General features: G+C 44.8%; 1 protein-coding gene across 4 annotated transcripts in view; it reads left to right on the top strand.

Annotated features, from left to right (window-relative positions):
- The window catches only part of SLC45A4 (solute carrier family 45 member 4), an 86,165-nt gene extending 73,888 nt beyond the window's left edge, over window positions 1-12,277 (top strand). For all 4 annotated transcript variants that reach the window (XM_072151099.1, XM_072151100.1, XM_072151101.1 and 1 more), the window contains exons 7-8: window positions 1,388-1,599; window positions 1,719-12,277. In XM_072151099.1, the coding sequence (XP_072007200.1) occupies window positions 1,388-1,599; window positions 1,719-2,087 (581 nt within the window). In that variant the 3' untranslated portion in view covers window positions 2,088-12,277. The remainder of the gene's footprint in view (window positions 1-1,387; window positions 1,600-1,718) is intronic.
- Window positions 12,278-23,109: the final 10,832 nt, after the last annotated feature.

Here is a 23,109-nt window from a genome sequence, read left to right as displayed (position 1 = left end):
TCGAATCCATTGGGGTCTTAAGCGGTAAATGGGGTAATGATTATATCCATGGGGGTCTATAGCAGTGACTGGGGTAATCACATCCATGGGGTCTATAGCAGTGACTGGGGTAACAACCACATCCATGGGGTCTATAGCCGTGACTGGTGTAATGGTTACATCCATAGGGGTCTATAGCAGTGATTGGGGTAATGATCACATCCATGGGGGTCTATAGCAATAACGGGGGTAATGATTGCATCCATTGGGGTCTGTAGCAGTGACTAGGATAATAATTACATCCATGGGGGTCTATAGCGGTGAATGGGGTAATGATCACATCCATGGGGGTCTATAGCAGTGACTCGGGTAACGACCACATCCATGGGGGTCTATAGCAGTGACTCAGGTAATGATCACATCCATAGGGGTCTATAGCAGTGACTAGGGTAATGATCACATCCATGGGGGTCTATAGCAGTGACTAGGGTAATGATCACATCCATGGGGGTCTATAGCCGTGACTGGTGTAATGGTTACATCCATGGGGGTCTATAGCAGTGACTAGGGTAATGATCACGTGTAATGGTTACATCCATGGGGGTCTATAGCAGTGACTAGGGTAATGATCACATCCATGGGGGTCTATAGCAGTGACTGTGGTAATGATCACATCCATGGGGGTCTATAGCGGTGACTGGTGTAATGATTACATACATGGGGGTCTATAGCAGTGACTAGGGTAATGATCACATCCATGGGGGTCTATAGCAGTGACTAGGGTAATGATCACATCCATGGGGGTCTATAGCCGTGACTGGTGTAATGGTTACATCCATGGGGGTCTATAGCATTGAAGGGGCTTATTAGTACATCCCTGGTTGTCTGTGACAGTGAAGGGGCTTCTTATTACATCTCTGGTGGTCATTTGGTATTGAATCAAAGTAATATGCCTAATAGTCTATGGAGTGGATGGGTGTACTCGGACACATAAGGCTAAATGTCACTTTCCTGGTGGTTGTTGGGTAATGAAGGAGATAATGGTTTTCTCCCCGGTCATCTAGGATAGTGAAGGGGCTAATGAGGTCACAACCCTGATGGTGTAGGGAGGTTGTGGGTTTAAAAGGAACATCCTTTGGCTCTCTGGGACAATCGAAGAAATGAAACTGATATCCCTGGTGGGCTAGGGCACTAGTCTTTAGTGGGCTATGTCACAACAGAGGACTCTGCAGAGGACACTTTTACTGTTGATGAGACCCAGGTGGACCATAGGCACAGGATAAGTAGTTTGCTTATTTTAATCCCCCTTTGGCCACCGGTTGAGTCCACCTTCTCAGCTGATGGTTTGGATTGTATGGAGTACTGATGACTCACCTGATCATGATGTGATGTCTCCTCTCCCATGCAGCTTTGCTACAGAAGTATCTGGACAATTACGACCTAAGCATCAAGATCATCTACATCCTGGGGACCTTGGGCTTCTCCATCGGCACCGCCGTGATGTTCATCTTCCCCAACGTCTACGTCTCAATGATAATGATTAGCACCATGGGCATCGTCTCCATGAGCATCTCCTACTGCCCCTACGCCCTGCTGGGACAATACCACGAGATGAAGGAGGTGAGAGGGTTGGTCAAGGGTTAAAAACAGGTCTTTTCTTACTCCAACTTGTGCACAACTTTGGTGGATCTTTGCCAGTTTTTGGTTACAGGAATGTCTTCTTTCTTTTCCCCGTACAGTATATTCATCACAGTCCCGGGAACTCCAAGCGAGGCTTCGGTATAGACTGCGCCATCTTGTCGTGCCAGGTTTACATCTCGCAGATTTTGGTGGCCTCTGCCCTTGGCGCGGTGGTGGACTTTGTCAGCACTGTCCGAGTCATACCACTGGTGGCTTCCATAGGTTCCTTCCTAGGATTTCTCACAGCTGCGTTCTTAGTCATATACCCCGAAGTCCCTGACGAGAACAAGGAGGAAGCCAAACGCCAGGCGGCGCCCGATGTCACCATCACCAATGGAATGGATCCTGAGAAGCCTCTGGTGTTGAAGCTCTCACCCAAGGGGCAGGCGGCGGTGACTCCAGAAGTGGAAAGCGAATCTGCAGTGTGAATAGGTGCTTTCGAAAAAAAAAAACACATTCCAGACCCATAATGCAACAAAAGGGGGCGGGGCGGCCAGACTGAGCCCCACCCATGAGCCGCCGCATCACGTGTGCCGAAGTCATTTCCAACCTAATCATGAGGGAAAAACGCAACACAGAAAATTTGCTGAAAATTTTAAAATTTTCCGACGGCAAAAATCCGGGTTTAGAGGATTTTGCCTATTTTTCTGCATGTTCTCTCGTATTACTACTAAGGATAATTAGGTTTGCTATTTTTGGGGTGTAGAAGTCTTTTTCTATAACTTTCCTCACGCTGATACATGAGCACACCCGCCACCCCTCGTAGGGCACCTGCCAGCGGCGCACAGCGGATCTATCGGCAGGCGCTAGTCGGAATCAGACAATTGTTTCAAATTTTCAAAATGTTGCAAAGTATAAAATCGTAGACTGAGACGGCAGTTTGATCCGTTACTCGACGTTCGGGTTCCGTTGTGTGCCGGCAGCAGATGCACTTTCACCTCCGAGACCCTAAACCTTTTACCCGGACGCCTGTTTTCATCACAGAGTGAAAAGCGTATACAGATTTTTTTAAATTTTTTTTTTTTCCACTAGATTGCGGTAATTTTTACTTTTCTATATTTTTGTGTTTTTTGCGGATCGTTCTAGTAGTTTTGGTTTCGCATTGCCCTGACTATTCCGTCCGTTTGCAGGACGCTGTGAGAATGCGGATTGCGGTTTGAGTTGCCACCGGTTTTTTATTTTTCTTTTTAAAGTATGCGCCTTTTTTGCTAGATGTCAGGCGTTCCCGACTTAAAGCAATACTCCGCCCCCCCTCCCCGCTTTTTCCTTATTTCGATGACGCGTCAGGTTGGGAAATCGATGGCTATAATATATTATATCGCTATATATTGCACCAGAAATCTGCTTTACTGTAAAACTAAAAGTTTTTAGTTTAATTATTGAATTTTTTTTTTCTGTTTTTGTTTTCTGAAACTGTTTTCTTTTTTGGGTTGTTTTTTTAAGCGTAGTTTGCATATTAAGGAACTCATTCGCACTCCCGTGTCTGCAGTGTCTCACCAGAGTGCGCCGCATTTTAGCGTCTAAGTAGGGTTCAGTCAATGATGTTAACCGTGGGTAAAAAAAATTGACAAATTTTACAAATGTTTTTCTTTTACAAATTTACATGCAATTCGGTGCCCCAGTAAAATGTGTCCCCTACTGGTCATTGCCAAACATAGGATGTAAAGATAAGACCCTAAGACCGTGTTTACATAGCCGTGTTGACAGTCTATATGTAATACCAAAAGGACTCTATGAGAAGATCGAAATTGGGTAAAAAGTAGGGCAAATTGTAAAATTGGGGAATTTTTTTTTTTTATCAAAATCGAAAAATTTTAACAAATTAAATAATATGGGAGATTTGAGCAAATCAAAAATTTGGGGGAAAATTTCAGCAGATGAAAAATTTGGGCTAAAAATTTCAGCAAATGAAAAATTTTGGGGAAAAGTTTCAGCAAATGAAAATTTTTTTTAGAAATTTTTACCAAATTTTGAGAAAATTAAAGCAGATAAAAAATTTAGAGCAAATCAAAAACTTGGTAAAAACGTGGCTAATTAAAGAAAATTAAAAGAAGTGTGAGCAAGTGAAAAATTGGGGAAATTTTCACACTAAATTTTTTTTAAATTAGAAGAGAAACAAAAAGCAGGAGCACCATATTGCCAAGAATCAGGAATACGGCCATGTAAATAAGTCGGGGGTGAGGTGCGTCCACCTTTTATTAACATGTCTCCTGCTTGAGCCCATTTATGGTGCAGATAATTGGGAACCAGCTTCTCCGGGAAGTGTTACAATCACTTCTGACAAAAAGGAATCTTCCAGTCAAAAAAACCCCAAAATATTTTAAATCTCCATATTCATAGTAAATGTTATACTATGGAGTCAGACTCCACCCACTTGTATGATTTTTCAATCGTATTAACCTCTGCCTAGGATGAGAAAGTCGCTAAAAATTTGCAGTGGAAGTGATGCATTCTGGGAGATGGCAAAAATATAGTCACTCCCCTATGGTGTTGAGGGCCATCCATGTAACTGGAGGATTCCTTTAAGGGGAGGAGCAAGAAGATGTGCACCTCCACCTTGTGTATGGCGCTAGTGAGAAGTTCTACCCAATGTCAGTGTGCTGTGCACAAGCCAGGAGATTTATGTGTTTGTCCAGCACAGGGTTTGCAGTGTGGGAGATTTTTTTTTTTTTTTTGCCACTATAAGCTTCAAGCACCGAATATTCAACTTTTTTAAATATTTTTTTTTAAAACCTTCTTTGCACAGAATCCTCAATAGTTGTATTGATCTGCATGGTTTATAATCTGTATATACTAGATTACTGGCATGTGAAAATTCTGTTTTTTTGGGGTTTTTTTTTGCCTTAACGACTTCTCTTTAATGTTGTTCTGCCGCCGGTCAATAGGCGTCGGGCAGGAATTTACCGAAAAAATAGGTTGATGTTTTTATTATCATGTAGAAAACAAAAAAAAAAAGTTGATTTTTTTTTTTATATAGCTGTATAGTACAATACTGTTAATCCAGTTATTGGGTTTTTTTTTTTTTTTTGGATTATGGGACGGCCATACATCCATAATTGTAATATGTGATGCTATTGGGTGCCTCTCAGTCTTCCATTTCGGGTTTCGAATCAGGTGGTTTTGGGATTTAAAAAAAAAAAAAAAAAAGTAAAAAAATTAAATTTTTTTTTTTGGGGGGGGGAGAGTGCTGGATTAAAGGAATTTTACTGTACTTAAAGGGGATGTTCAGGATTAGGAAAACAGTGCTGCACTGGTCCATAGGTTGTCTTTGGTGTTTCCTACGATGCAGCTGAGTTGCAATATCAGACGCAAGCCAAGCTCAAATGCGGCGCGTTGTTTCTAGGCCTGGACAACCCCTTTAAAAGTCTTTGTTCGCCTTCTATCATTTTGCAATATTGTAACATGCCGAGTGATTTTGCACATACTTTGGTTATACTATGGTCACATCCACAGCTGCATCCAATTTTACTGGTTGTTGATTGGAAGACGGTCTACATAGTGCTAAGACACACCCCCGAGGATCTGTCACGCCCCTGAAGTGCTGCCACACAGTGCAAACTCTTCATAGATGGGGGGGGGGGGGAATCTAGGAGAGAATAGCCTACAGAATTGTGAAGCAGCTTTGGATGTGACTGGAGTAAAGGATAATTTGTAGAGGGTGTCGAAAGGAGAACCTAAGCCTTAACGAGAGTAAACCGAGCCCTGGTGATGCAATAAGAATCTATATGCAGAGTGTAACAATGTATGCCCCTTCTATGCTGACACTAGTGATGCTATGCTATAGACCGATCCTGGCTGCAATACTAAGATTTTTCAAAAAACTTTTTTTTTTTTTTTTTTTGAATTACTTGAATTTACATCCCAGAAGCCATCGGGAGTCTGACCAAATCCTTATCGAGGGTCAATGGCCAGCACATCACCTCCGTGACTTGAAGTAATACGAGCTGCTGATGTACATAACGATGAGACCGTGATCATCCTGACTACTGACCATAAAGCAAGCTGCTGCTGCAAAGCTGTGATCGCTGGAGACACCGATCATTCTGATTAGCCTATAGGAATTGTCCTTAGAGGGGATCTGTTAGCAGGTTTGACCACTCAGAACTGCAGCAAGTGCTGAATCCTTTGTGTAGGTTGTAAGTAGCATTGTGATGTGATACATGGATTCTATTCTAGGGGCGTGTCCTCACACTGCTGTTCTCTGTGCTCTTTGCATTCTACTTCTCTACGGTACCTCCCCTTTGTTCTATGCGAAAGCTCTAGAAGTTTTCTGATGAAAAAATTAAGCAGTGACTTGGAGGAGATGGGAACTGTAGATCAGTTCAGTGAGATCAGAGCACAGCAGTGTGAGGACACGTCCCCCATACACAAAGGTCTGATTACACGTGTCTCCAGGGACAATACATAACACTAGCTGCAGTATGGTCACACCTTCTGACAGGTTCCCTTTAATCCCTGAAAATCATAGTATGCTTACTCGTTTTGTAAACCCTAAATTGACCTCTTTACGCAGCGCCCCCTAGTGGGGCCTGCAGGCAGTTGCCTTTAAGTCACCCAGCATGCACTTGACTTTCTAAGTGGCTAATGTTTTTGTCCATGTAGCTACACAATATGCAGTAGTCACAGAAAACTCTATCTTCTGCAGAAGAGACTGCCTCTCCACGCTGCACAGACTTGTTCTGTATGCTGCACAAGAGACTGCCTCTCCACGCTGCACAGACTTGTTCTGTATGCTGCACAAGAGACTGCCTCTCCACGCTGCACAGACTTGTTCTGTATGCTGCACAAGAGACTGCCTCTCCACGCTGCACAGACTTGTTCTGTATGCTGCACAAGAGACCGACTCTCCACGCTGCACAGACTTGTTCTGTATGCTGCACAAGAGACTGCCTCTCCACGCTGCACAGACTTGTTCTGTATGCTGCACAAGAGACTGCCTCTCCACGCTGCACAGACTTGTTCTGTATGCTGCACAAGAGACTGCCTCTCCACGCTGCACAGACTTGTTCTGTATGCTGCACAAGAGACTGCCTCTCCACGCTGCACAGACTTGTTCTGTATGCTGCACAAGAGACTGCCTCTCCACGCTGCACAGACTTGTTCTGTATGCTGCACAAGAGACTGCCTCTCCACGCTGCACAGACTTGTTCTGTATGCTGCACAAGAGACTGCCTCTCCACGCTGCACAGACTTGTTCTGTATGCTGCACAAGAGACTGACTCTCCACGCTGCACAGACTTATTTTAGGTCCCTCCCTCAAATCACGCATCTTTAATACAATCAAGACAAATAGTGGTTATATTTTTAAAAATTGTGTTCAAACTATAGGTTTTTGAAGCCTGACCGTTCACCATCATCATAAAGGTCATTCAGGCTTCTTAAAGCTGCCGAGACGGGTCCATGGACTCTATAAGTGATCATGTGACCTGGTATGTACACAAATGGCAGCACTTAGAGGATATATTTTCTTATACACTTAATTTTGAGATCTGTTTGGTGAACAGTGATTTCAAGGGGTTGTCCTGGTTGAAAAAAAATGTCTTCTTTCTTCCCGTAAACAGCGCCACCATTGTTTATATAGGTTGTATGGGGAATTACAGCTGATCTTTGGTAGAAAGAGGCAATGTTTTGCGATTCAGTACATCCTCCTTGACGGGTTTAGTGCTTTATATATTGAATGACTTGTGTGTAAAGATGAGAGAAGATGAATAAATAGACTGTAGCAGGGACAATCCCAGCATATCTACCATTTAAAGGGATTTTCCAGGAGGACAGCTACATTCTCGGTGTAGAGGTCAGACCAGAGTGCTAGGGATCAGCTCCTATTCAAATGAATGGGAGCTAAGCTGCAGTAACTCATTTCAGCCACTAGGCCGAGAATGGCGCCGTCTGCTTCCTGTTCCATTCCATGTGTATCATCTGATCTGTGGGGGGTGCTGGGTGCGGGGCCCCCTTCAATCTGATATTGAGGAATGTTTTATGGAGATTTTGTCAATATAAAACAAGAATGGAAAATCCCTTTAAGACTAGGAGACACCATGGCATGCTGGGATAGAAGGGTAGAGCGAATCTATAGGATAAGTATTTGGAAGAGAGCCTGACGTGTTTATGATTCAAGTGGAGACTATTAAATGCCAAATGTTATTTCAAATAAAATTTTAAAGGAAACCTCCGGCTGAAAATAAAAGCTCATAGTATTTTTATATCCCCCCCCCCTCCACTTCCCATACATTGTAACAACATTGGGTTCCCTGTTAGTTTCTACATGGTAGTCGCTCATGGTAATCTCCTGAACAAGCTTTATCCCTTGGCCCCGCCCCCGCTTATCTTTCTATCCCCTCTCAAAACTCCATTGGTTATTTCATAGTCATGTGACAAGTAGACTCCACCCATTTTTCTATCCTCAACCAGTAGTATAACATTCAGTAATGACTGGAGTTGTCCTTTAAGCTATTTTTCTAGTGCCTACAGCTTGGCGATGAAGTATTAATGGTTGTTAGGAGGCGGAGTTAAAGTGTTATTTATTACTATACTGATTGTATCACGTGAGATCGCGCTTTACTTTATACAATTTCTTTGGAATTGCTGTATGACCTGCTGCTCCGAGGCCCGGCACCTTCTGGGGGTCCTGTTATAACTGTCCTATAACATAAGCTACTACTGTAATTAGCAGTGGGGGGGATTGAGATGGTGCCGATTCCACAAATTCACTTGTTGGCACCAGATGTGCAAAATTGTGACCTTTTAATGTCCTTTAAGGAAAGTCTTTTATATAGGATCCTGTTATCCGCTGATATAATTCCCGGTATCGGAGAGAACACCTTGAAGTTGAGTCATTTGGCGCCACGTATGACACGTGTGCTACACCACGTATATCTCTCTATTATCCGAAGGTCCTCGTAGCCTATTCTCACACGGATACAGGCGCCGATCCGTAGATTGAATCACTTGATCTCTTGGCGCCTGATATAGCCAGCGGAACTGGGAATTCACTTTCTGGATGCAAAATTGTGAGTCACAAACCTCGTTCTATCGAGTCTCATGTCCAGAGATGTAGGATCATCGCCTCCGATCGGCACCGATCTGAAGGTTTGATCTCTTGGCGCCAGGTATGACTTTCCAGCTAGATCCTCACTTGCTAGAGATTTAAATCGGCTCTAGTATAAGTAGCCACTCCGTGATGTGCCAGAGCCTGATCTGACCCCCCAGTAATTGCTCTATTTAGAGTGTTTTTTTTTAAATTTTTCGATATTTCGGCACCTGATATAACCACTTGCTGCATTTGCACATCGGGTAGCAATCATCTCTGATGCCCCCAATATTCTTATGTGATGTAGACCTGATACCTTTCCATATCAGACATCAGCGCCAAGCAGTAGATTTCAGCTCTTTTGTCTCTCGGCACCTGATATAACCTCCCAATCTGGGACTGGATTTGGTGCAAAGTGCTACAAGGGTCCCATAAAACAAATGTCCCTGTATAGGAGCCTGTAGATATAGGAGCGTCAGTTCCCATTGGTTGTAATCTGGAGGTGTAATCTCTCGGCGCCATGTATGACTAGTGCGATAAATGCGTTTGTTTTGAACGATAGATGAGGAATGTGAATCTCTCTAGTGATACGTGAGAGCCATTCCCCCATCTCAAGTACTGGCACTGTTTGGGGGATTTAGGTTTTTCTATATTTTGGCGTCTGATATAGCCTCCGACTTGACTTGTACATTGGGCAGGTGTCAAATCTAATATCGAAGTCTGTCGTCTTCTGATGCAGATTTTATAACTTTTTATGTCCGATACAGGCACCAACATCTTGTTCTCTTGGCGCCAGATATAACCAGCTACTTGTACATTGGGTAGATGTCCTTTATGTTCACACATCTGTTACCGGCACCAATTGGTAGATTTTACACCTCGTTCTCTTGGCGCCAGATATATGACCACCTACTTAATGGGTAGGTAGATGCCCATCATGTTCACACCAATCAACAGATTTAAGTACCTGATCTGGTGCCCGATGGTGACGGCCAACCATGTAATAACCCTTGTTTCTCCGAATAGTAGCCTGTGCTCCTTTTAGCTGGTATTGAAGTGCATCTATTGCGGCGCCCGATGTGCTCCAAAAATGTAGGAATTGGATTTTTTTTTTTTTCAAAAGATTTTCTCATCTATTATCCTAAGAAGTGCGGCCATTCCTCCTCCGAAGGTCCAGTGCGCCATATTGTGCCATTTTGTATGACATCTCTGGTAGTGTAGCATTGGGCGCCACATGTAGCGCCATCTACCGCCAGTACAGGGTCTCATTGGTTGATTCTAGCGGCATCATAATATTATTATAATTTGATTTTACTATATTGAATGAGTTGTCGGCCACATTACTGTTTGTTTATGCTTTGACTTGCCAAAGGGATGATAAGAGTAGTAGTTCTAGTTGGCAGCTTTGAGCCTGGCGTCCTGGGTTGCAGTATTTTTATTTTCACGTGTTGCTTGATGGGCCGTACAATAAGAGCAATATAATATCCTTGTAGATGTGGTGCTCAGGGAAGAAACTGCTGCGTCTTTTAAGATTACGTGTAAACGAGATGGTGACCACCGGATGGCGCTATATCCCAAAGAACAGTCTCCTTAGTGCCCTTATTCACTGCAGTGTGAAGTTTAGAGAAGGTTTCTTGAGCTTTATGCATAGTACTGCTATTACGTAACTTTATAGGGCCCAGTTTGGAGAATCATCCAATGACAAATTAGAAACTGAGAAATATCGGTCTATTCCTGGCCTAAGACTGGATCTATGGTTGGCGCCAGTGCAAATTTCAAAAATCTTTTGAGGTCATGGATTTGAAGGAGTAACTCTTTATATAAATGCAGATCATTGATTCTTGTTGGGACCAGATGAGCCCCTAGTAAGGTCTGGCAGCCTGCGTAGTGCTGAGGCCAATGCAAAAAAGCCTTTCTGTTAAAGCCACACCTCTGAGGAACTTCAATCTACTCCAGATCTTGAAATGGGTTCATTCTGAGTTTAAAATGTTAAATTTTCTCTCCAAATAAATCCAAATAAATTAGTACGGGCATCACATTTGTGCTTTATACATAAGCCTTAAGTGTTAAATAACATAACTGCTCCTTGCTGCCCTTCGTGGAACTGGCATTAAATTCTATAAATGTGTAGCTGTACTTTGTGTAGCTTATACTTCACATTAAATAATGTGCCTCTTTTATGCATCATTGCCTGAATTCTTATATAGGTCTGTTAAGTATACGCTCTTCTCCAGAGCTGCCTATATCCATGTAGAAATCACCTGTAACACTTAGACCCGCCCCCGAGGAACCAAGTAAACCAATCTTAGTTCTATATAACATTCTAATGGTGATCCAAGTACGGTGGTTGTCTGGATCGCGATATGAATTCTGAAATGCCATCTGAATGAGGTCTAAGGCTCACTTTTTTACTACAAAAAATTGTATTTAGAACCCCCCCCCCCCCCACTAAGTCATCTTATCATTCAGCCCAGAAGTTACAGGGGGGGGGAGTTTATCAAAACCAATGCAAGGATAAAAGCTAGTATATCTCTAGCTGAAATCTTCATAGTTTCCACAATAATTTTAATTTGCAGTATGTATCAATACTTTATTTTGACTTAGTCCCCGCCCCCGAGGTCCTCCGACAACTTTAGATCTACAAAAATCCCCTTTAAATCAGTGCAACATGTATTCCCGCTGTCACCAGAGGACCACAGGCCTACTACAACATCTTTTTATTTGTTACATTTTCAAAAAGTTTTATTCCCTCCCCAAAACCAAGAAAAAAAAAAAGTCTATAATAAATGTACAGAGAAATTCCCTTTTATGAAGAGTTGACTATTTTGGTAAGCAGGAGTTGTATCTATATATTTAAGCAAAAAAAAAAAAAAAGGCTTTATGTATATTAAGTTACAAAGCGCGACCTCCGATGTAACGAAACACTGAAACGACACGCAATTTTTTTCTTTCTTTTTAGTTTTAGGTTGTTTTTTTTTTTTTTTTTACTTTTACATGCCTGGAAATCTGCACTTTAGGCATCTCATAATGAAGAAGAAGAAAAAAAAGAATTCTGGTTCTATAGTGAACTGCCCATATAAACAACTACTTTTTTATCAACTTATTAAGTTGAGCACTATCGTAGCTCTTGCTGAGTTTAGCGAAATCGTTATATATGCGTGTGTTACACACACGAAGTCGTCTGTTTTTAAAGAGGGATAAAGGGATTTGAGCAACGTGCCGAGCGAGCGATCGCCGAGTGATTTTTGGTTTTGTCGTTTTTGTTATTGTTTTTGATTTGTTATTACACTATGGAGCTTGTATTATTATATTGGGTTGTTTTTTTTTCTGTTTTGATCATTTGCATGATGTTTTTTTTTTTTTTCCAGGTTTTTTTTGTGTTTTTTTTGCTGTAATATTATTGAAGCCATGCTCTGTGTTTTCATTTTCTGTTCAATTTGTATGATCTGGTTTAATTTAAAGATAATAATAATGATAAATAGGTAAAAAATTTAGAGGATTTTTTCCGATCCTCCACTCTGTATACAGTGTATTTCGATACGTTGTTCAACAGTTCGATCTTAATAAACATTTCAGTAACTGATTGCACTCGCTGACGCTCTCGTTATTTACACCTTCGGCTTTTTTTCCTTCATATGTTCCTTCCATAAATAGCTCCGGGGTAATGCTATATCCAGAAGGGCATCGCTGCCAGATTGACTACTACAAGGACCTTGAAAGGTGCACCTTGTCTGCCTGAGCATATAGGATAGGAGTAGTAGTTGGTTCAGAGTTCTACAATTCAGAATTTTTAGTATAACTCTAGTCACATCCAAAGCTGCATTCTGCACTCTGTCAGCTTCATGTTGGCTCTTAGGTTGTGCTGTAAGATTTAACATTGCACTTATAAAACTTGAGTCTTAAAGGGGTTTTCCCATGAATAAAAGTTAGGCCCTATCCACAGGATAGGGCCTAACTTGCTGATCAGTGTGTGTGTGTGTGGGGGGGGGGGTCTCGGTTCTGAGACCTCCACAGATCACGAAAACAATGGGTCCGGTGTGGTCCCACGTACCTCCATTGGAACCCTCATCGCTCCATCAGACTAATGGAGCAGACGGCAAGGCATGTCCGTTCTGCTCCATTAATCCCTATGGAGCTGATGTAGATCGCTGAGCGCAGCGCTCGCCGATCTCTGCCACCTCCATAGAGATAGATCTCTGATCTGTATCATCTCTCTTTCTATGTGTCAGATACTAGTACAATGTTCAGAAGATAAACCCTGGACCCTGATAATCTAAGCACATTGTCAGCACACAGCATCTCATAGCACAGAGGGATCATGAAGTGTCTGCTCAGAGAGTCCCCGCTCACTCTTTGGAATCTTACACTGATCATCACTGAGTGATAGGAGCTAAAACTGCCATAACACTGAGTAACATTTCTTTCATGGGCAAAACCTTAAAGTCTGCTATATATACACCCTAAGGGCGCTTTCACACAATGCGTTGTGCCACGGTTCCTGATGCATTTTTGACGCATTCCAAAGGCTTCAGCCTCTATCACATGCTAAGGTTACATTGCGTTTCCACTGCATCTGCTAAAACGCAGCGTAACCTCGGCGTGTGAACAAGGCTGAAGCCTTTGTAATGCGTCAAAAACGCATCAAAAAACGAGACGCAACACATCGTGTGAATGCGCCTGAAGGAGCCAGGAAGTCTCCAGAAAACAGCAGGGATTTAGTTGCCGCAACTTTCATGCGACACAACTTAGGGGGCCGTGCAGTCGGACGATCCGACTGATTTGAACTGAGCGTAGGATTTCAAATTGTGTCGCAAGACAATGCACTTACATGCACGAGGAAGAAGAAGGTGAACTCCGGGGACCTGAGCGGGGAAGTGACACATGCAGGATATCGGGCGCAGGATCTTAGTGACTCCCCGCACAGCACATTATACACGGACAATGCACTTACATGCACCAGGAAGAAGAAGTTGAACTCCGGGGACCTGAGAGGGGAAGCGACACATGCAGGATATCGGGTGCACGATCTTAGTGACTCCCCGCACAGCGCATTATACACGGACAATGCACTTACATGCACCAGGAAGAAGCAGGTGAACTCTGGGGACCTGAGCGGGGAATTGACACATGCAGGATATCGGGCGCACGATCTTAGTGACTCCCCGCACAGCGCATTATACACGGACAATGCACTTACATGCACCAGGAAGAAGAAGGTGAACTCCGGGGACCTGAGCGGGGAAGTGACACATGCAGGATATCGGGCGCAGGATCTTAGTGACTCCCCGCACAGCGCATTATACACGGACAATGCACTTACATGCACCAGGAAGAAGAAGGTGAACTCCGGGGACCTGAGCGGGGAAGCGACACATGCAGGATATCGGGTGCAGGATCTTAGTGACTCACCGCACAGCGCATTATACACGGACAATGCACTTACATGTACCAGGAAGAAGAAGGTGAACTCCGGGGACCTGAGCGGGGAAGTGACACATGCAGGATATCGGGCGCAGGATCTCAGTGACTCCACGCACAGCGCATTATACACGGACAATGCACTTACATGCACCAGGAAGAAGAAGGTGAACTCCGGGGACCTGAGCGGGGAAGCGACACATGCAGGATATCGGGCGCAGGATCTTAGTGACTCCCCGCACAGCGCATTATACACGGACAATGGACTTTCTGTGAACTCAGCGGACGGGTAAGTAAATGAGCCCCAAAACCTTGATGTGGCTGGGACTTCTGGTACTGAGGTAACCACAAATACCCGAGGATGAGAGAGATGAGTGATGGTGAGATCAGGTGAAAGTGATGGCAGAAGATGACAATGAAGATGGATTACAAGGTCATATTCCATAATGCTACTACTTCTATCCTGTATATATGGGCACAGCACAGTACTACTACTCCTATCCTGTATATATGGGCACAGCACAGTACTACTACTCCTATCCTGTATATATGGGCACAGCACAGTACTACTACTACTATCCTGCATATATGGGCACAGCACAGTACTACTACTCCTATCCTGTATATATGAGTACATCATAGTACTACTACTCCTATCCTGTGTATATGTACACACCACTGTACTACTACTCCTATCCTGTATATATGGGCACAGCACAGTACTACTACCCCTATCCTGTATATATGTACAGCACAGTACTACTACTCCTATCCTGTATATATGGGTACAGCACAGTACTACTACTCCTATCCTGTATATATGGGCACAACACAGTACTACAACTCCTTTCCTGTATATATGGGCAGAGCACAGTACTACTACTCCTATCCTGTATATATGGGCAGAGCACAGTACTACTACTCCTATCCTGTATATATGGGCAGAGCACAGTACTACTACTCCTATCCTGTATATATGGGCACATCACAGTACTACTACTCCTATCCTATATATATGAGCACAGCACAGTACTACTACCCCTATACTGTATATATGAGCACAGCACAGTACTACTACGACCCTGCTGCATCTACGGCTCTGCTGCATCTACGGCTCTGCTACATCTACAGCCCTGCTACACAGGGCCGGATTATAGGCGGGGCTCCCGGGGCTCGAGCCCCGGGGCCCCCACCATCTTGCCCCCCAGGGGGCCCCCACCAGATCGCGCCGTCCGCCCGACCCCGGCACAAGTTACCGCCTCCCCGCCCGCCCTTCAGCTGCATGGCCGAGCCGTCCGCCCCCTGGCACAGGTACCCGCCTCCCCGCCCGCCCATCCTGCTGCATGGCCCGGCCTACCCACCCGCTCCAACCCCGTTCGCGCTCCCTCCTCCCCCGCCCGAACAAGAAGCTGCGCTCTGCTCCATCCCCTTCGCGGCCCGAAGAAGCAGCCGTTCTCCGCTCCCCCCGCCCGAAGAAACAGCCGTCCCCGCTCCCCCCGCCCGAAGAAACAGCCGCCCCCCCCCCTGCCCGAAGAAGCAGCTGTCCTGCGCTCTCCCACCCGCCCGAAGAAGCAGCTGTCCTCCGCTCTCCCCCCCCCCCCGCCCGAAGAAGCAGCTGTCCTCCGCGATCCGCCCCCCCCCCCCACGCCCGAAGAATAAGCTGTCCTCCGCGATCCCCCCCGCCGGAAGTAGCAGCTGTCCTCCGCGATCCCCCCCCCCCCGCCCGAAGAAGCAGCTGTCCTCCGCGATCCCCCCCCCTCCCCCCCCGAAGAAGCAGGTGTCCTCCGCGATCCTAACACCCCCCCCCCCCGCGAAGAGGCAGCCGTCCTCCAACCGAACCCCCCCCTGCCCGTACAACCCCCCCTCCTGTCGGAACAAGCAACCGACAGACCCCCAGACCCCCCCCCCCAACACCAGCCTGACGCCACAGCCGGTCAACATAAAAGGGTAAGTATATACATTAAATACAATATGTATTTATCTGTGTATATATGGTGTATATTGTGTTTATATATGTATATACAGTATATATACTGTGTGTATATACTGTGTATATTGTGCATATACTGTATATATGTGTAACTGTGTATATACTGTATATATGTGTAATTGTGTATATACTGTGTATTTATGCATCTACTGTGTATATAATGTTTATATACTGTGTATATGTGTATATATGCATCTACTGTGTATATAATGTTTATATACTGTGTATATGTGTATATATGCATCTACTGTGTATATAATGTGTATATACTGTGTATATGTGTATATATGCATCTACTGTGTATATAATGTGTATATACTGTGTATATATGCATCTACTGTGTATATAATGTGTATATACTGTGTATATGTGTATATATGCATCTACTGTGCATATAATGTGTATATACTGTGTATATGTGTATACATGCATCTACTGTGCATATAATGTGTATATACTGTGTATATGTGTATACATGCATCTACTGTGTATATAATGTGTATATACTGTGTATATGTGTATACATGCATCTACTGTATATATAATGTGTATATACTGTGTATATATGCATCTACTGTGTATATACTGTGTATATGTGTATACATGCATCTACTGTGTATATAATGTGTATATACTGTGTATATGTGTATACATGCATCTACTGTGTATATAATGTGTATATACTGTGTATATGTGTATACATGCATCTACTGTATATATACTGTGTATATGTGTATACATGCATCTACTGTATATATACTGTGTAAATGTGTATACATGCATCTACTGTGTATATAATGCGTATATACTGTATTTATATGTATATACTGTGTATAGTTGCATATACTGTATTTATACACGCATATATTTGTATAAGCATATATATGTGCACATTTAAATATATATGATTATGTTTATATGCTGTGTATGTGGTATGTATGTATATGCTCTGTGTACTGAATGTGTGTGTGTGTATTTCCCATATGTGTGTGAAAATGCTGTATATACTGAATGTGTGTGTATTTGCTGTATGTGTGTATATGGTGTTTTTATACTGCATGTATGTGTATATATGGTCAGTGTATATGTGTGTGATGTATATATACCGTATGTGTGTATATACTTTATGAGTTTGAGTATACTCTGTGTATTAGTGTATAAATGTATATGGATACATAAATGTGTGTGTATACTTGTATATATATGGGTACAAGCATACCAGTGTAGAACTTTATGTGTGTATATATCAGTGTATAAATGTGTGTAATTGTATAAACTGCAGGACTGGGTGTCTGGTGCGGGCTGAGGTGTATGTTAAATGGGACTGCATATCTGGTAGGGGTGAAGGTTTATATAAAGATGTGTTACTGGGGTCGAGGCGGTTGTATGTAGCTGTGTTACTGGGGGCGAGGCGGCAGTATGTAGCGGTGTTACTGGGGGCGAGGCGGTTGTATGTAGTGGTGTTACTGGGGGCGAGGCGGCAGTATGTAGCAGTGTTACTGGGTGCGAGGCGGCAGTATGTAGCGGTGTTACTGGGGGTGAGGCGGTTGTATGTAGCTGTGTTACTGGGGACGAGGCGGCTGTATGTAGCTGTGTTACTGGGGATGAGGCTGCTGTATGTAGCTGTGTTACTGGGGATGAGGCGGATGTATGTAGCTGTGTTACTGGGGATGAGGCGGCTGTATGTAGCTGTGTTACTGGGGGTGAGGCAGCTGTATGTAGCTGTGTTACTGGGGACGAGGCAGCTGTATGTAGCTGTGTTACTGGGGATGAGGCGGATGTATGTAGCTGTGTTACTGGGGATGAGGCGGCTGTATGTAGCTGTGTTACTGGGGGCGAGGCAGCTGTATGTAGCTGTGTTACTGGGGGTGAGGCGGCTGTATGTAGCTGTGTTACTGGGGGTGAGGCGGCTGTATGTAGCTGTGTTACTGGGGACGAGGCGGCTGTATGTAGCTGTGTTACTGGGGGCGAGGTGACTGTATGTAGCTGTGTTACAGGGGATGAGGCGGCTGTATGTAGCTGTGTTACTGGGGGCGAGGCGGCTGTGTATAGCTCTGTTACTGGGGATCAGGCGGCTGTATGTAGCTGGGTTACAGGGGATGAGGCGGCTGTATGTAGCGGTGTTACTGGGGACGAGGCGGCTGTATGTAGCGGTGTTACTGGGGATGAGGCGGCTGTATGTAGCTGTGTTACTGGGGATGAGGCGGCTGTATGTAGCTGTGTTACTGGGGGCGAGGCGGCTGTATGTAGCGGTGTTACTGGGGGTGAGGCGGCTGTATGTAGCTGTGTTACTGGGGGTGAGGCGGCTGTATGTAGCGGTGTTACTGGGGATGAGGCGGATGTATGTAGCTGTGTTACTGGGGATGAGGCGGCTGTATGTAGTTGTGTTACTGGGGGTGAGGCGGGTGTATGTAGCGGTGCTACTGGGGGTGAGGCGGGTGTATGTAGCTGTGTTACTGGGGATGAGGCAGCTGTATGTAGCTGTGTTACTGGGGGTGAGGCGGCTGTATGTAGCTGTGTTACTGGGGATGAGGCAGCTGTATGTAGCTGTGTTACTGGGGGTGAGGCGGCTGTATGTAGCTGTGTTACTGGGGGTGAGGCGACTGTATGTAGCTGTGTTACTGGGGGCAAGGCGGCTGTATGTAGCTGTGTTACTAGGGATGAGGCGGCTGTATGTAGCTGTGTTACTGGGGGCGAGGCGGCTGTATGTAGCTGTGTTACTGGGGATGAGGCGGCTGTATGTAGCTGTGTTACTGGGGGCGAGGTGGCTGTATGTAGCTGTGTTACTAGGGATGAGGCGGCTGTATGTAGCTGTGTTACCGGGGGTGAGGCGGCTGTATGTAGCTGTGTTACTGGGGGTGAGGCGGCTGTGTGTAGCTGTGTTACTGGGGGCAAGGCGGCTGTATGTAGCTGTGTTAATAGGGATGAGGCGGCTGTATGTAGCGGTGTTACTGCGGGGATAGTGGATAGTGAGCAGGAGGACGAGTATGCACGCTGCACTCAGTGGGGGCCTCCACCAGATTTTGCGCCCAGGGGCCCCCACCACCCTTAATCCGGCCCTGCTGCTACATCTACAGCTCTGCTACATCTTTGCTACATCTACGACTCTGCTACATCTACAGCTCTGCTGCATCTACAGCCCTGCTACATCTACATCTCTGCTACATCTACGACTCTGCTACATCTACAGCTCTGCTGCATCTACAGCCCTGCTACATCTACAGCTCTGCTACATCTACGACTCTGCTGCATCTACAGCTCTGCTGCATCTACAGCCCTGCTACATCTACAGCTCTGCTACATCTACGACTCTGCTACATCTACAGCTCTACTGCATCTACAGCCCTGCTACATCTACAGCTCTGCTACATCCACGACTCTGCTGCATCTACAGCCCTGCTACATCTGTGACTGCTACATATGGCAGAAGCTGCACAGTACAATGTGAATAGTTGTACTTTGGCGCCACCTCATGGATTCATATTGTATTACAAGTCATAAAATTCCACTTCGAAAAGAATCAGTAACATTACTGTAAATCCTATAACATCTATAGAATTGGACCTGGTGTCACCCAAAGAGAGGGGTAAGGGGGTGCGGTCCATTTTTATAGTTTTAATATGCAGATAAGAGTTTAGAAGAGTTATTTTTCACAACTAATGTTGCAAAACTACAACTCAGGGCAGGCTGAATTAGAGTGATTTGGTAAGTTCTGTGCAGCGCTGCGGAATATGTTGCCGCTATATAAATAAAGGAATTATTATTATTAATATTTAGACAGCCCAGACACCATGAGGGCGCGTTCACACGTTCCGCTATCGTCGCGTTCATAACGCGCCGCTAGCGCACAGTGGGCGGGGCTCGGGACGATCGCATATGCGTTTCCTGGGAAACGCATGCGATTGATAACCCGATCGCATGCGTTTCTCTGGAAACGCATATGCGATCGCCCCAAACCCCGCCCCCTGTGCGCTAGCGTCGCGTTATGAACGCGGCGCTAGCGGAACGTGTGAACGCGCCCTCACACATTACACAGGTTTTGGCCTGCAGCTTTCCAGCTGTGCACCAGATGGCGCCAAGGTACACAGTGTGTCCAGGGTCAGCAGAAGTTATAATGGGGACCCCCACACCTTCCACCATGTGTCTGTATGTGCTCTTCTGCATGATTTAACTTAAACTTATCCGGAAATACTCTGCTCACTGCATACTGCATTCCCATGTGGAGTTTTTCAACACATCCAATACGCAAGTGGGAGGGGGTTTGGCCAAAAAAACATGTGGATTTTCATGGGAAACGCATATAAATGCATTTAAAAACGCAACAAAAACACCACGTGGGAACCCGCCCTGAGGATGATGCTGGTTCACTAGGGTAAAAGCTGGTGACAGAGTCCCTTACAGTCATGTCCCGCTTCTAGTTAAAATAAAATCAATTCGATAGAAAAATATACAAAACATTTATACATTTTTTTTTAAAAAAACATTTGCAAAAATCTCAAAAATACAACTATTTCTAAAATTAATTTTGCAGTACTAAAATGCACTTAAAGGGGTCGTCCCATTACAACAAATTAATGTTATTGTTTATATTATAAAGAGTTATACAACTTTCCAATACACTTTCAGTAACAAATCCTTACGGTTTCCTAGATCTCCGATTGCTGTCAAGCTTCTGTGTCTACATCTAGTGGACAGAAATCTGACCCTGGTCACACAGGTGCACAGATCGTTAGTATCACAGATAGTAATCAGAGCTGTAGGTTATAATGAGCCGTGCACCTGTGTGATATAACGAGCTGCGCACCTGTGTGATATAACGAGCCGTGCACCTGTGTGATATAACGAGCCGTGCACCTGTGTGATATAACGAGCCGTGCACCTGTGTGATATAACGAGCCGGGCACCTGTGTGATATAACGAGCCGTGCACCTGTGTGATATAATGAGCCGTGCACCTGTGTGATATAACGAGCCGTGCACCTGTGTGATATAACGAGCCGTGCACCTGTGTGATATAACGAGCCGTGCACCTGTGTGATATAACAAGCCGTGCACCTGTGTGATATAACGAGCCATGCACCTGTGTGATATAACGAGCCGTGCACCTGTGTGATATAACGAGCCGTGCACCTGTGTGATATAACGAGCCCCGCACCTGTGTGATCACAGTCAGATTTATGTCCACTAGATGTAGACACAGAAGCTTTCTATAGAATGACAACAAGCAGAGATCTAGAAAACCACAAGGAATTGATACAGAAAGTATATTGGAAAATTGTATAACTTTTTATAATACAAACAATAACATTAATTTGCTGAAATGGAAACACCCCTTTAAATAAAAAGTTAAAAAAAACTTGGTTAAAATGAAAAAAATAGAAAATGACTGTGAGAAAGTGAGGGGTGTAGTTTGGGAGGACCGTAAGTTGTCGTACAGGCAGATGAAGGGTGTTTGGAAAAAAGCTCTGGACTTGTCTGCAGTAACCTTAGGGTTAATGTAGGAAGCAGGAGAGGTCCGATCTGTCTGTGTTGGCTCGGCCAGAATAGACCCTTGTACTGGGCCTGGTTGTAGACCCTTTCACCAGGCTGATAGTGGGACGCTTGCTGCACCCAGGCTTCTGTCCTGGGTTTTTATATAGCCCACAGGCAGTGGCGTAACTACCGCCATAGCAGCCGTAGTGGCTGTTACGGGACCCATGAAGGTAAGGGCCCCTCCCTCTGTGTCTGCACCGCCTCCCTCCGCGCGGCAGCATCGGTGATCGAGCACCCTCCCCCCACCATACGGCACAGCCAAAGCCCTCTTCCTCCCCAACTGACCGCTCAGTCTACTTGACTGGACACCCATCTGAACAAACACCCACATGCCTGTCCACCCGAACACCCGCCTGCAGGCACAGCCACCCCGCTGGACACCCAAACAGCAAGTACCTCAACATGTAATTCTATGTATCTGTATATATATATATATATATATATATATATATTTGTATTATTGACGTACAATGATGTCTCTCAGCTAAAATTGCGGCGCCCACAGAATCAATGCAAGCACCGATCGCGGGTATTAGTAGAGGGTGTTTGCTGCAATATGCAGCAAACCCAACCTCTGTATAATCAGGGCTCACCCACTGAGCCCCCTTCATACACCCTTCTCAGCTGATGGAGACATCAGTATATATATATGTGTGTAATTGTATAAACATGTCTGTACAAATATGTATATATATAAGGGGAAGGGGGGCCCTATGCAGATGTCTGCAATGGGGCCCAGCCTCTCTTAGTTACACCCCTGCCCACAGGTGCAGGTCACAGGACTCCTGAGAGCCTGATATAGAGTCCAGGCCAGAAGCAGGAGGTGAGGAGGAGCCTCCTGGGGATGTGACTGCTGGACTGTGTTCACACAGAACCGAGAGCCTCCATATATATCCAGCTGGCCCGGTCTGGCAGCCGGGGGCACGGGGGTGAGGGTCTGCGATTATATTAGTCAGTGCAGGGGTTGTCTACGCTAAGGCCGCGGTCACACGTACCGCTAGGCGTCCGTTCCTAACGCGACGCTAGCGCACAGGGGGAGGTCCTCGGCCCGAACACACATGCGTTTCCAGAGAAACGCATGCGATCGGCTTATCAATCACATGCGTTTCCCTGGAAACGCTTGTGTGTTTGGGCCGAGGACCTCCCCCTGTGCACTAGCGTCACGTTATCATGGACGCCTAGCGGTACGTGTGACCGCGGCCTTAGGCTGAATTTATGTTGTTTGACTGAAATGTGCAAATAAAACACATAAGACACAAAGCGTCTGCCAGAGCGATTCCCCGCACTAAACACCAGAAAATAAAAAAATAATCAAATAAAAAGACAAAATAAAACTAATGACGTTGAAAAAAAAAAAAACGAAAAAAATCTATAAAATAGAAGAAATACAAAAAAATGCAAAAAAAAAAAAATACAATTACATGAAAGTTAATATGTAAAAATCAAATAGAAAAATAGGATAAATAAAAACTATTATAATA

Source organism: Engystomops pustulosus, chromosome 5, assembly GCF_040894005.1.
Source record: "Engystomops pustulosus chromosome 5, aEngPut4.maternal, whole genome shotgun sequence".
NCBI classification, from domain to species: Eukaryota; Metazoa; Chordata; class Amphibia; order Anura; family Leptodactylidae; genus Engystomops; species Engystomops pustulosus.
This window is presented reverse-complemented; position numbering and strand designations above follow the sequence as displayed.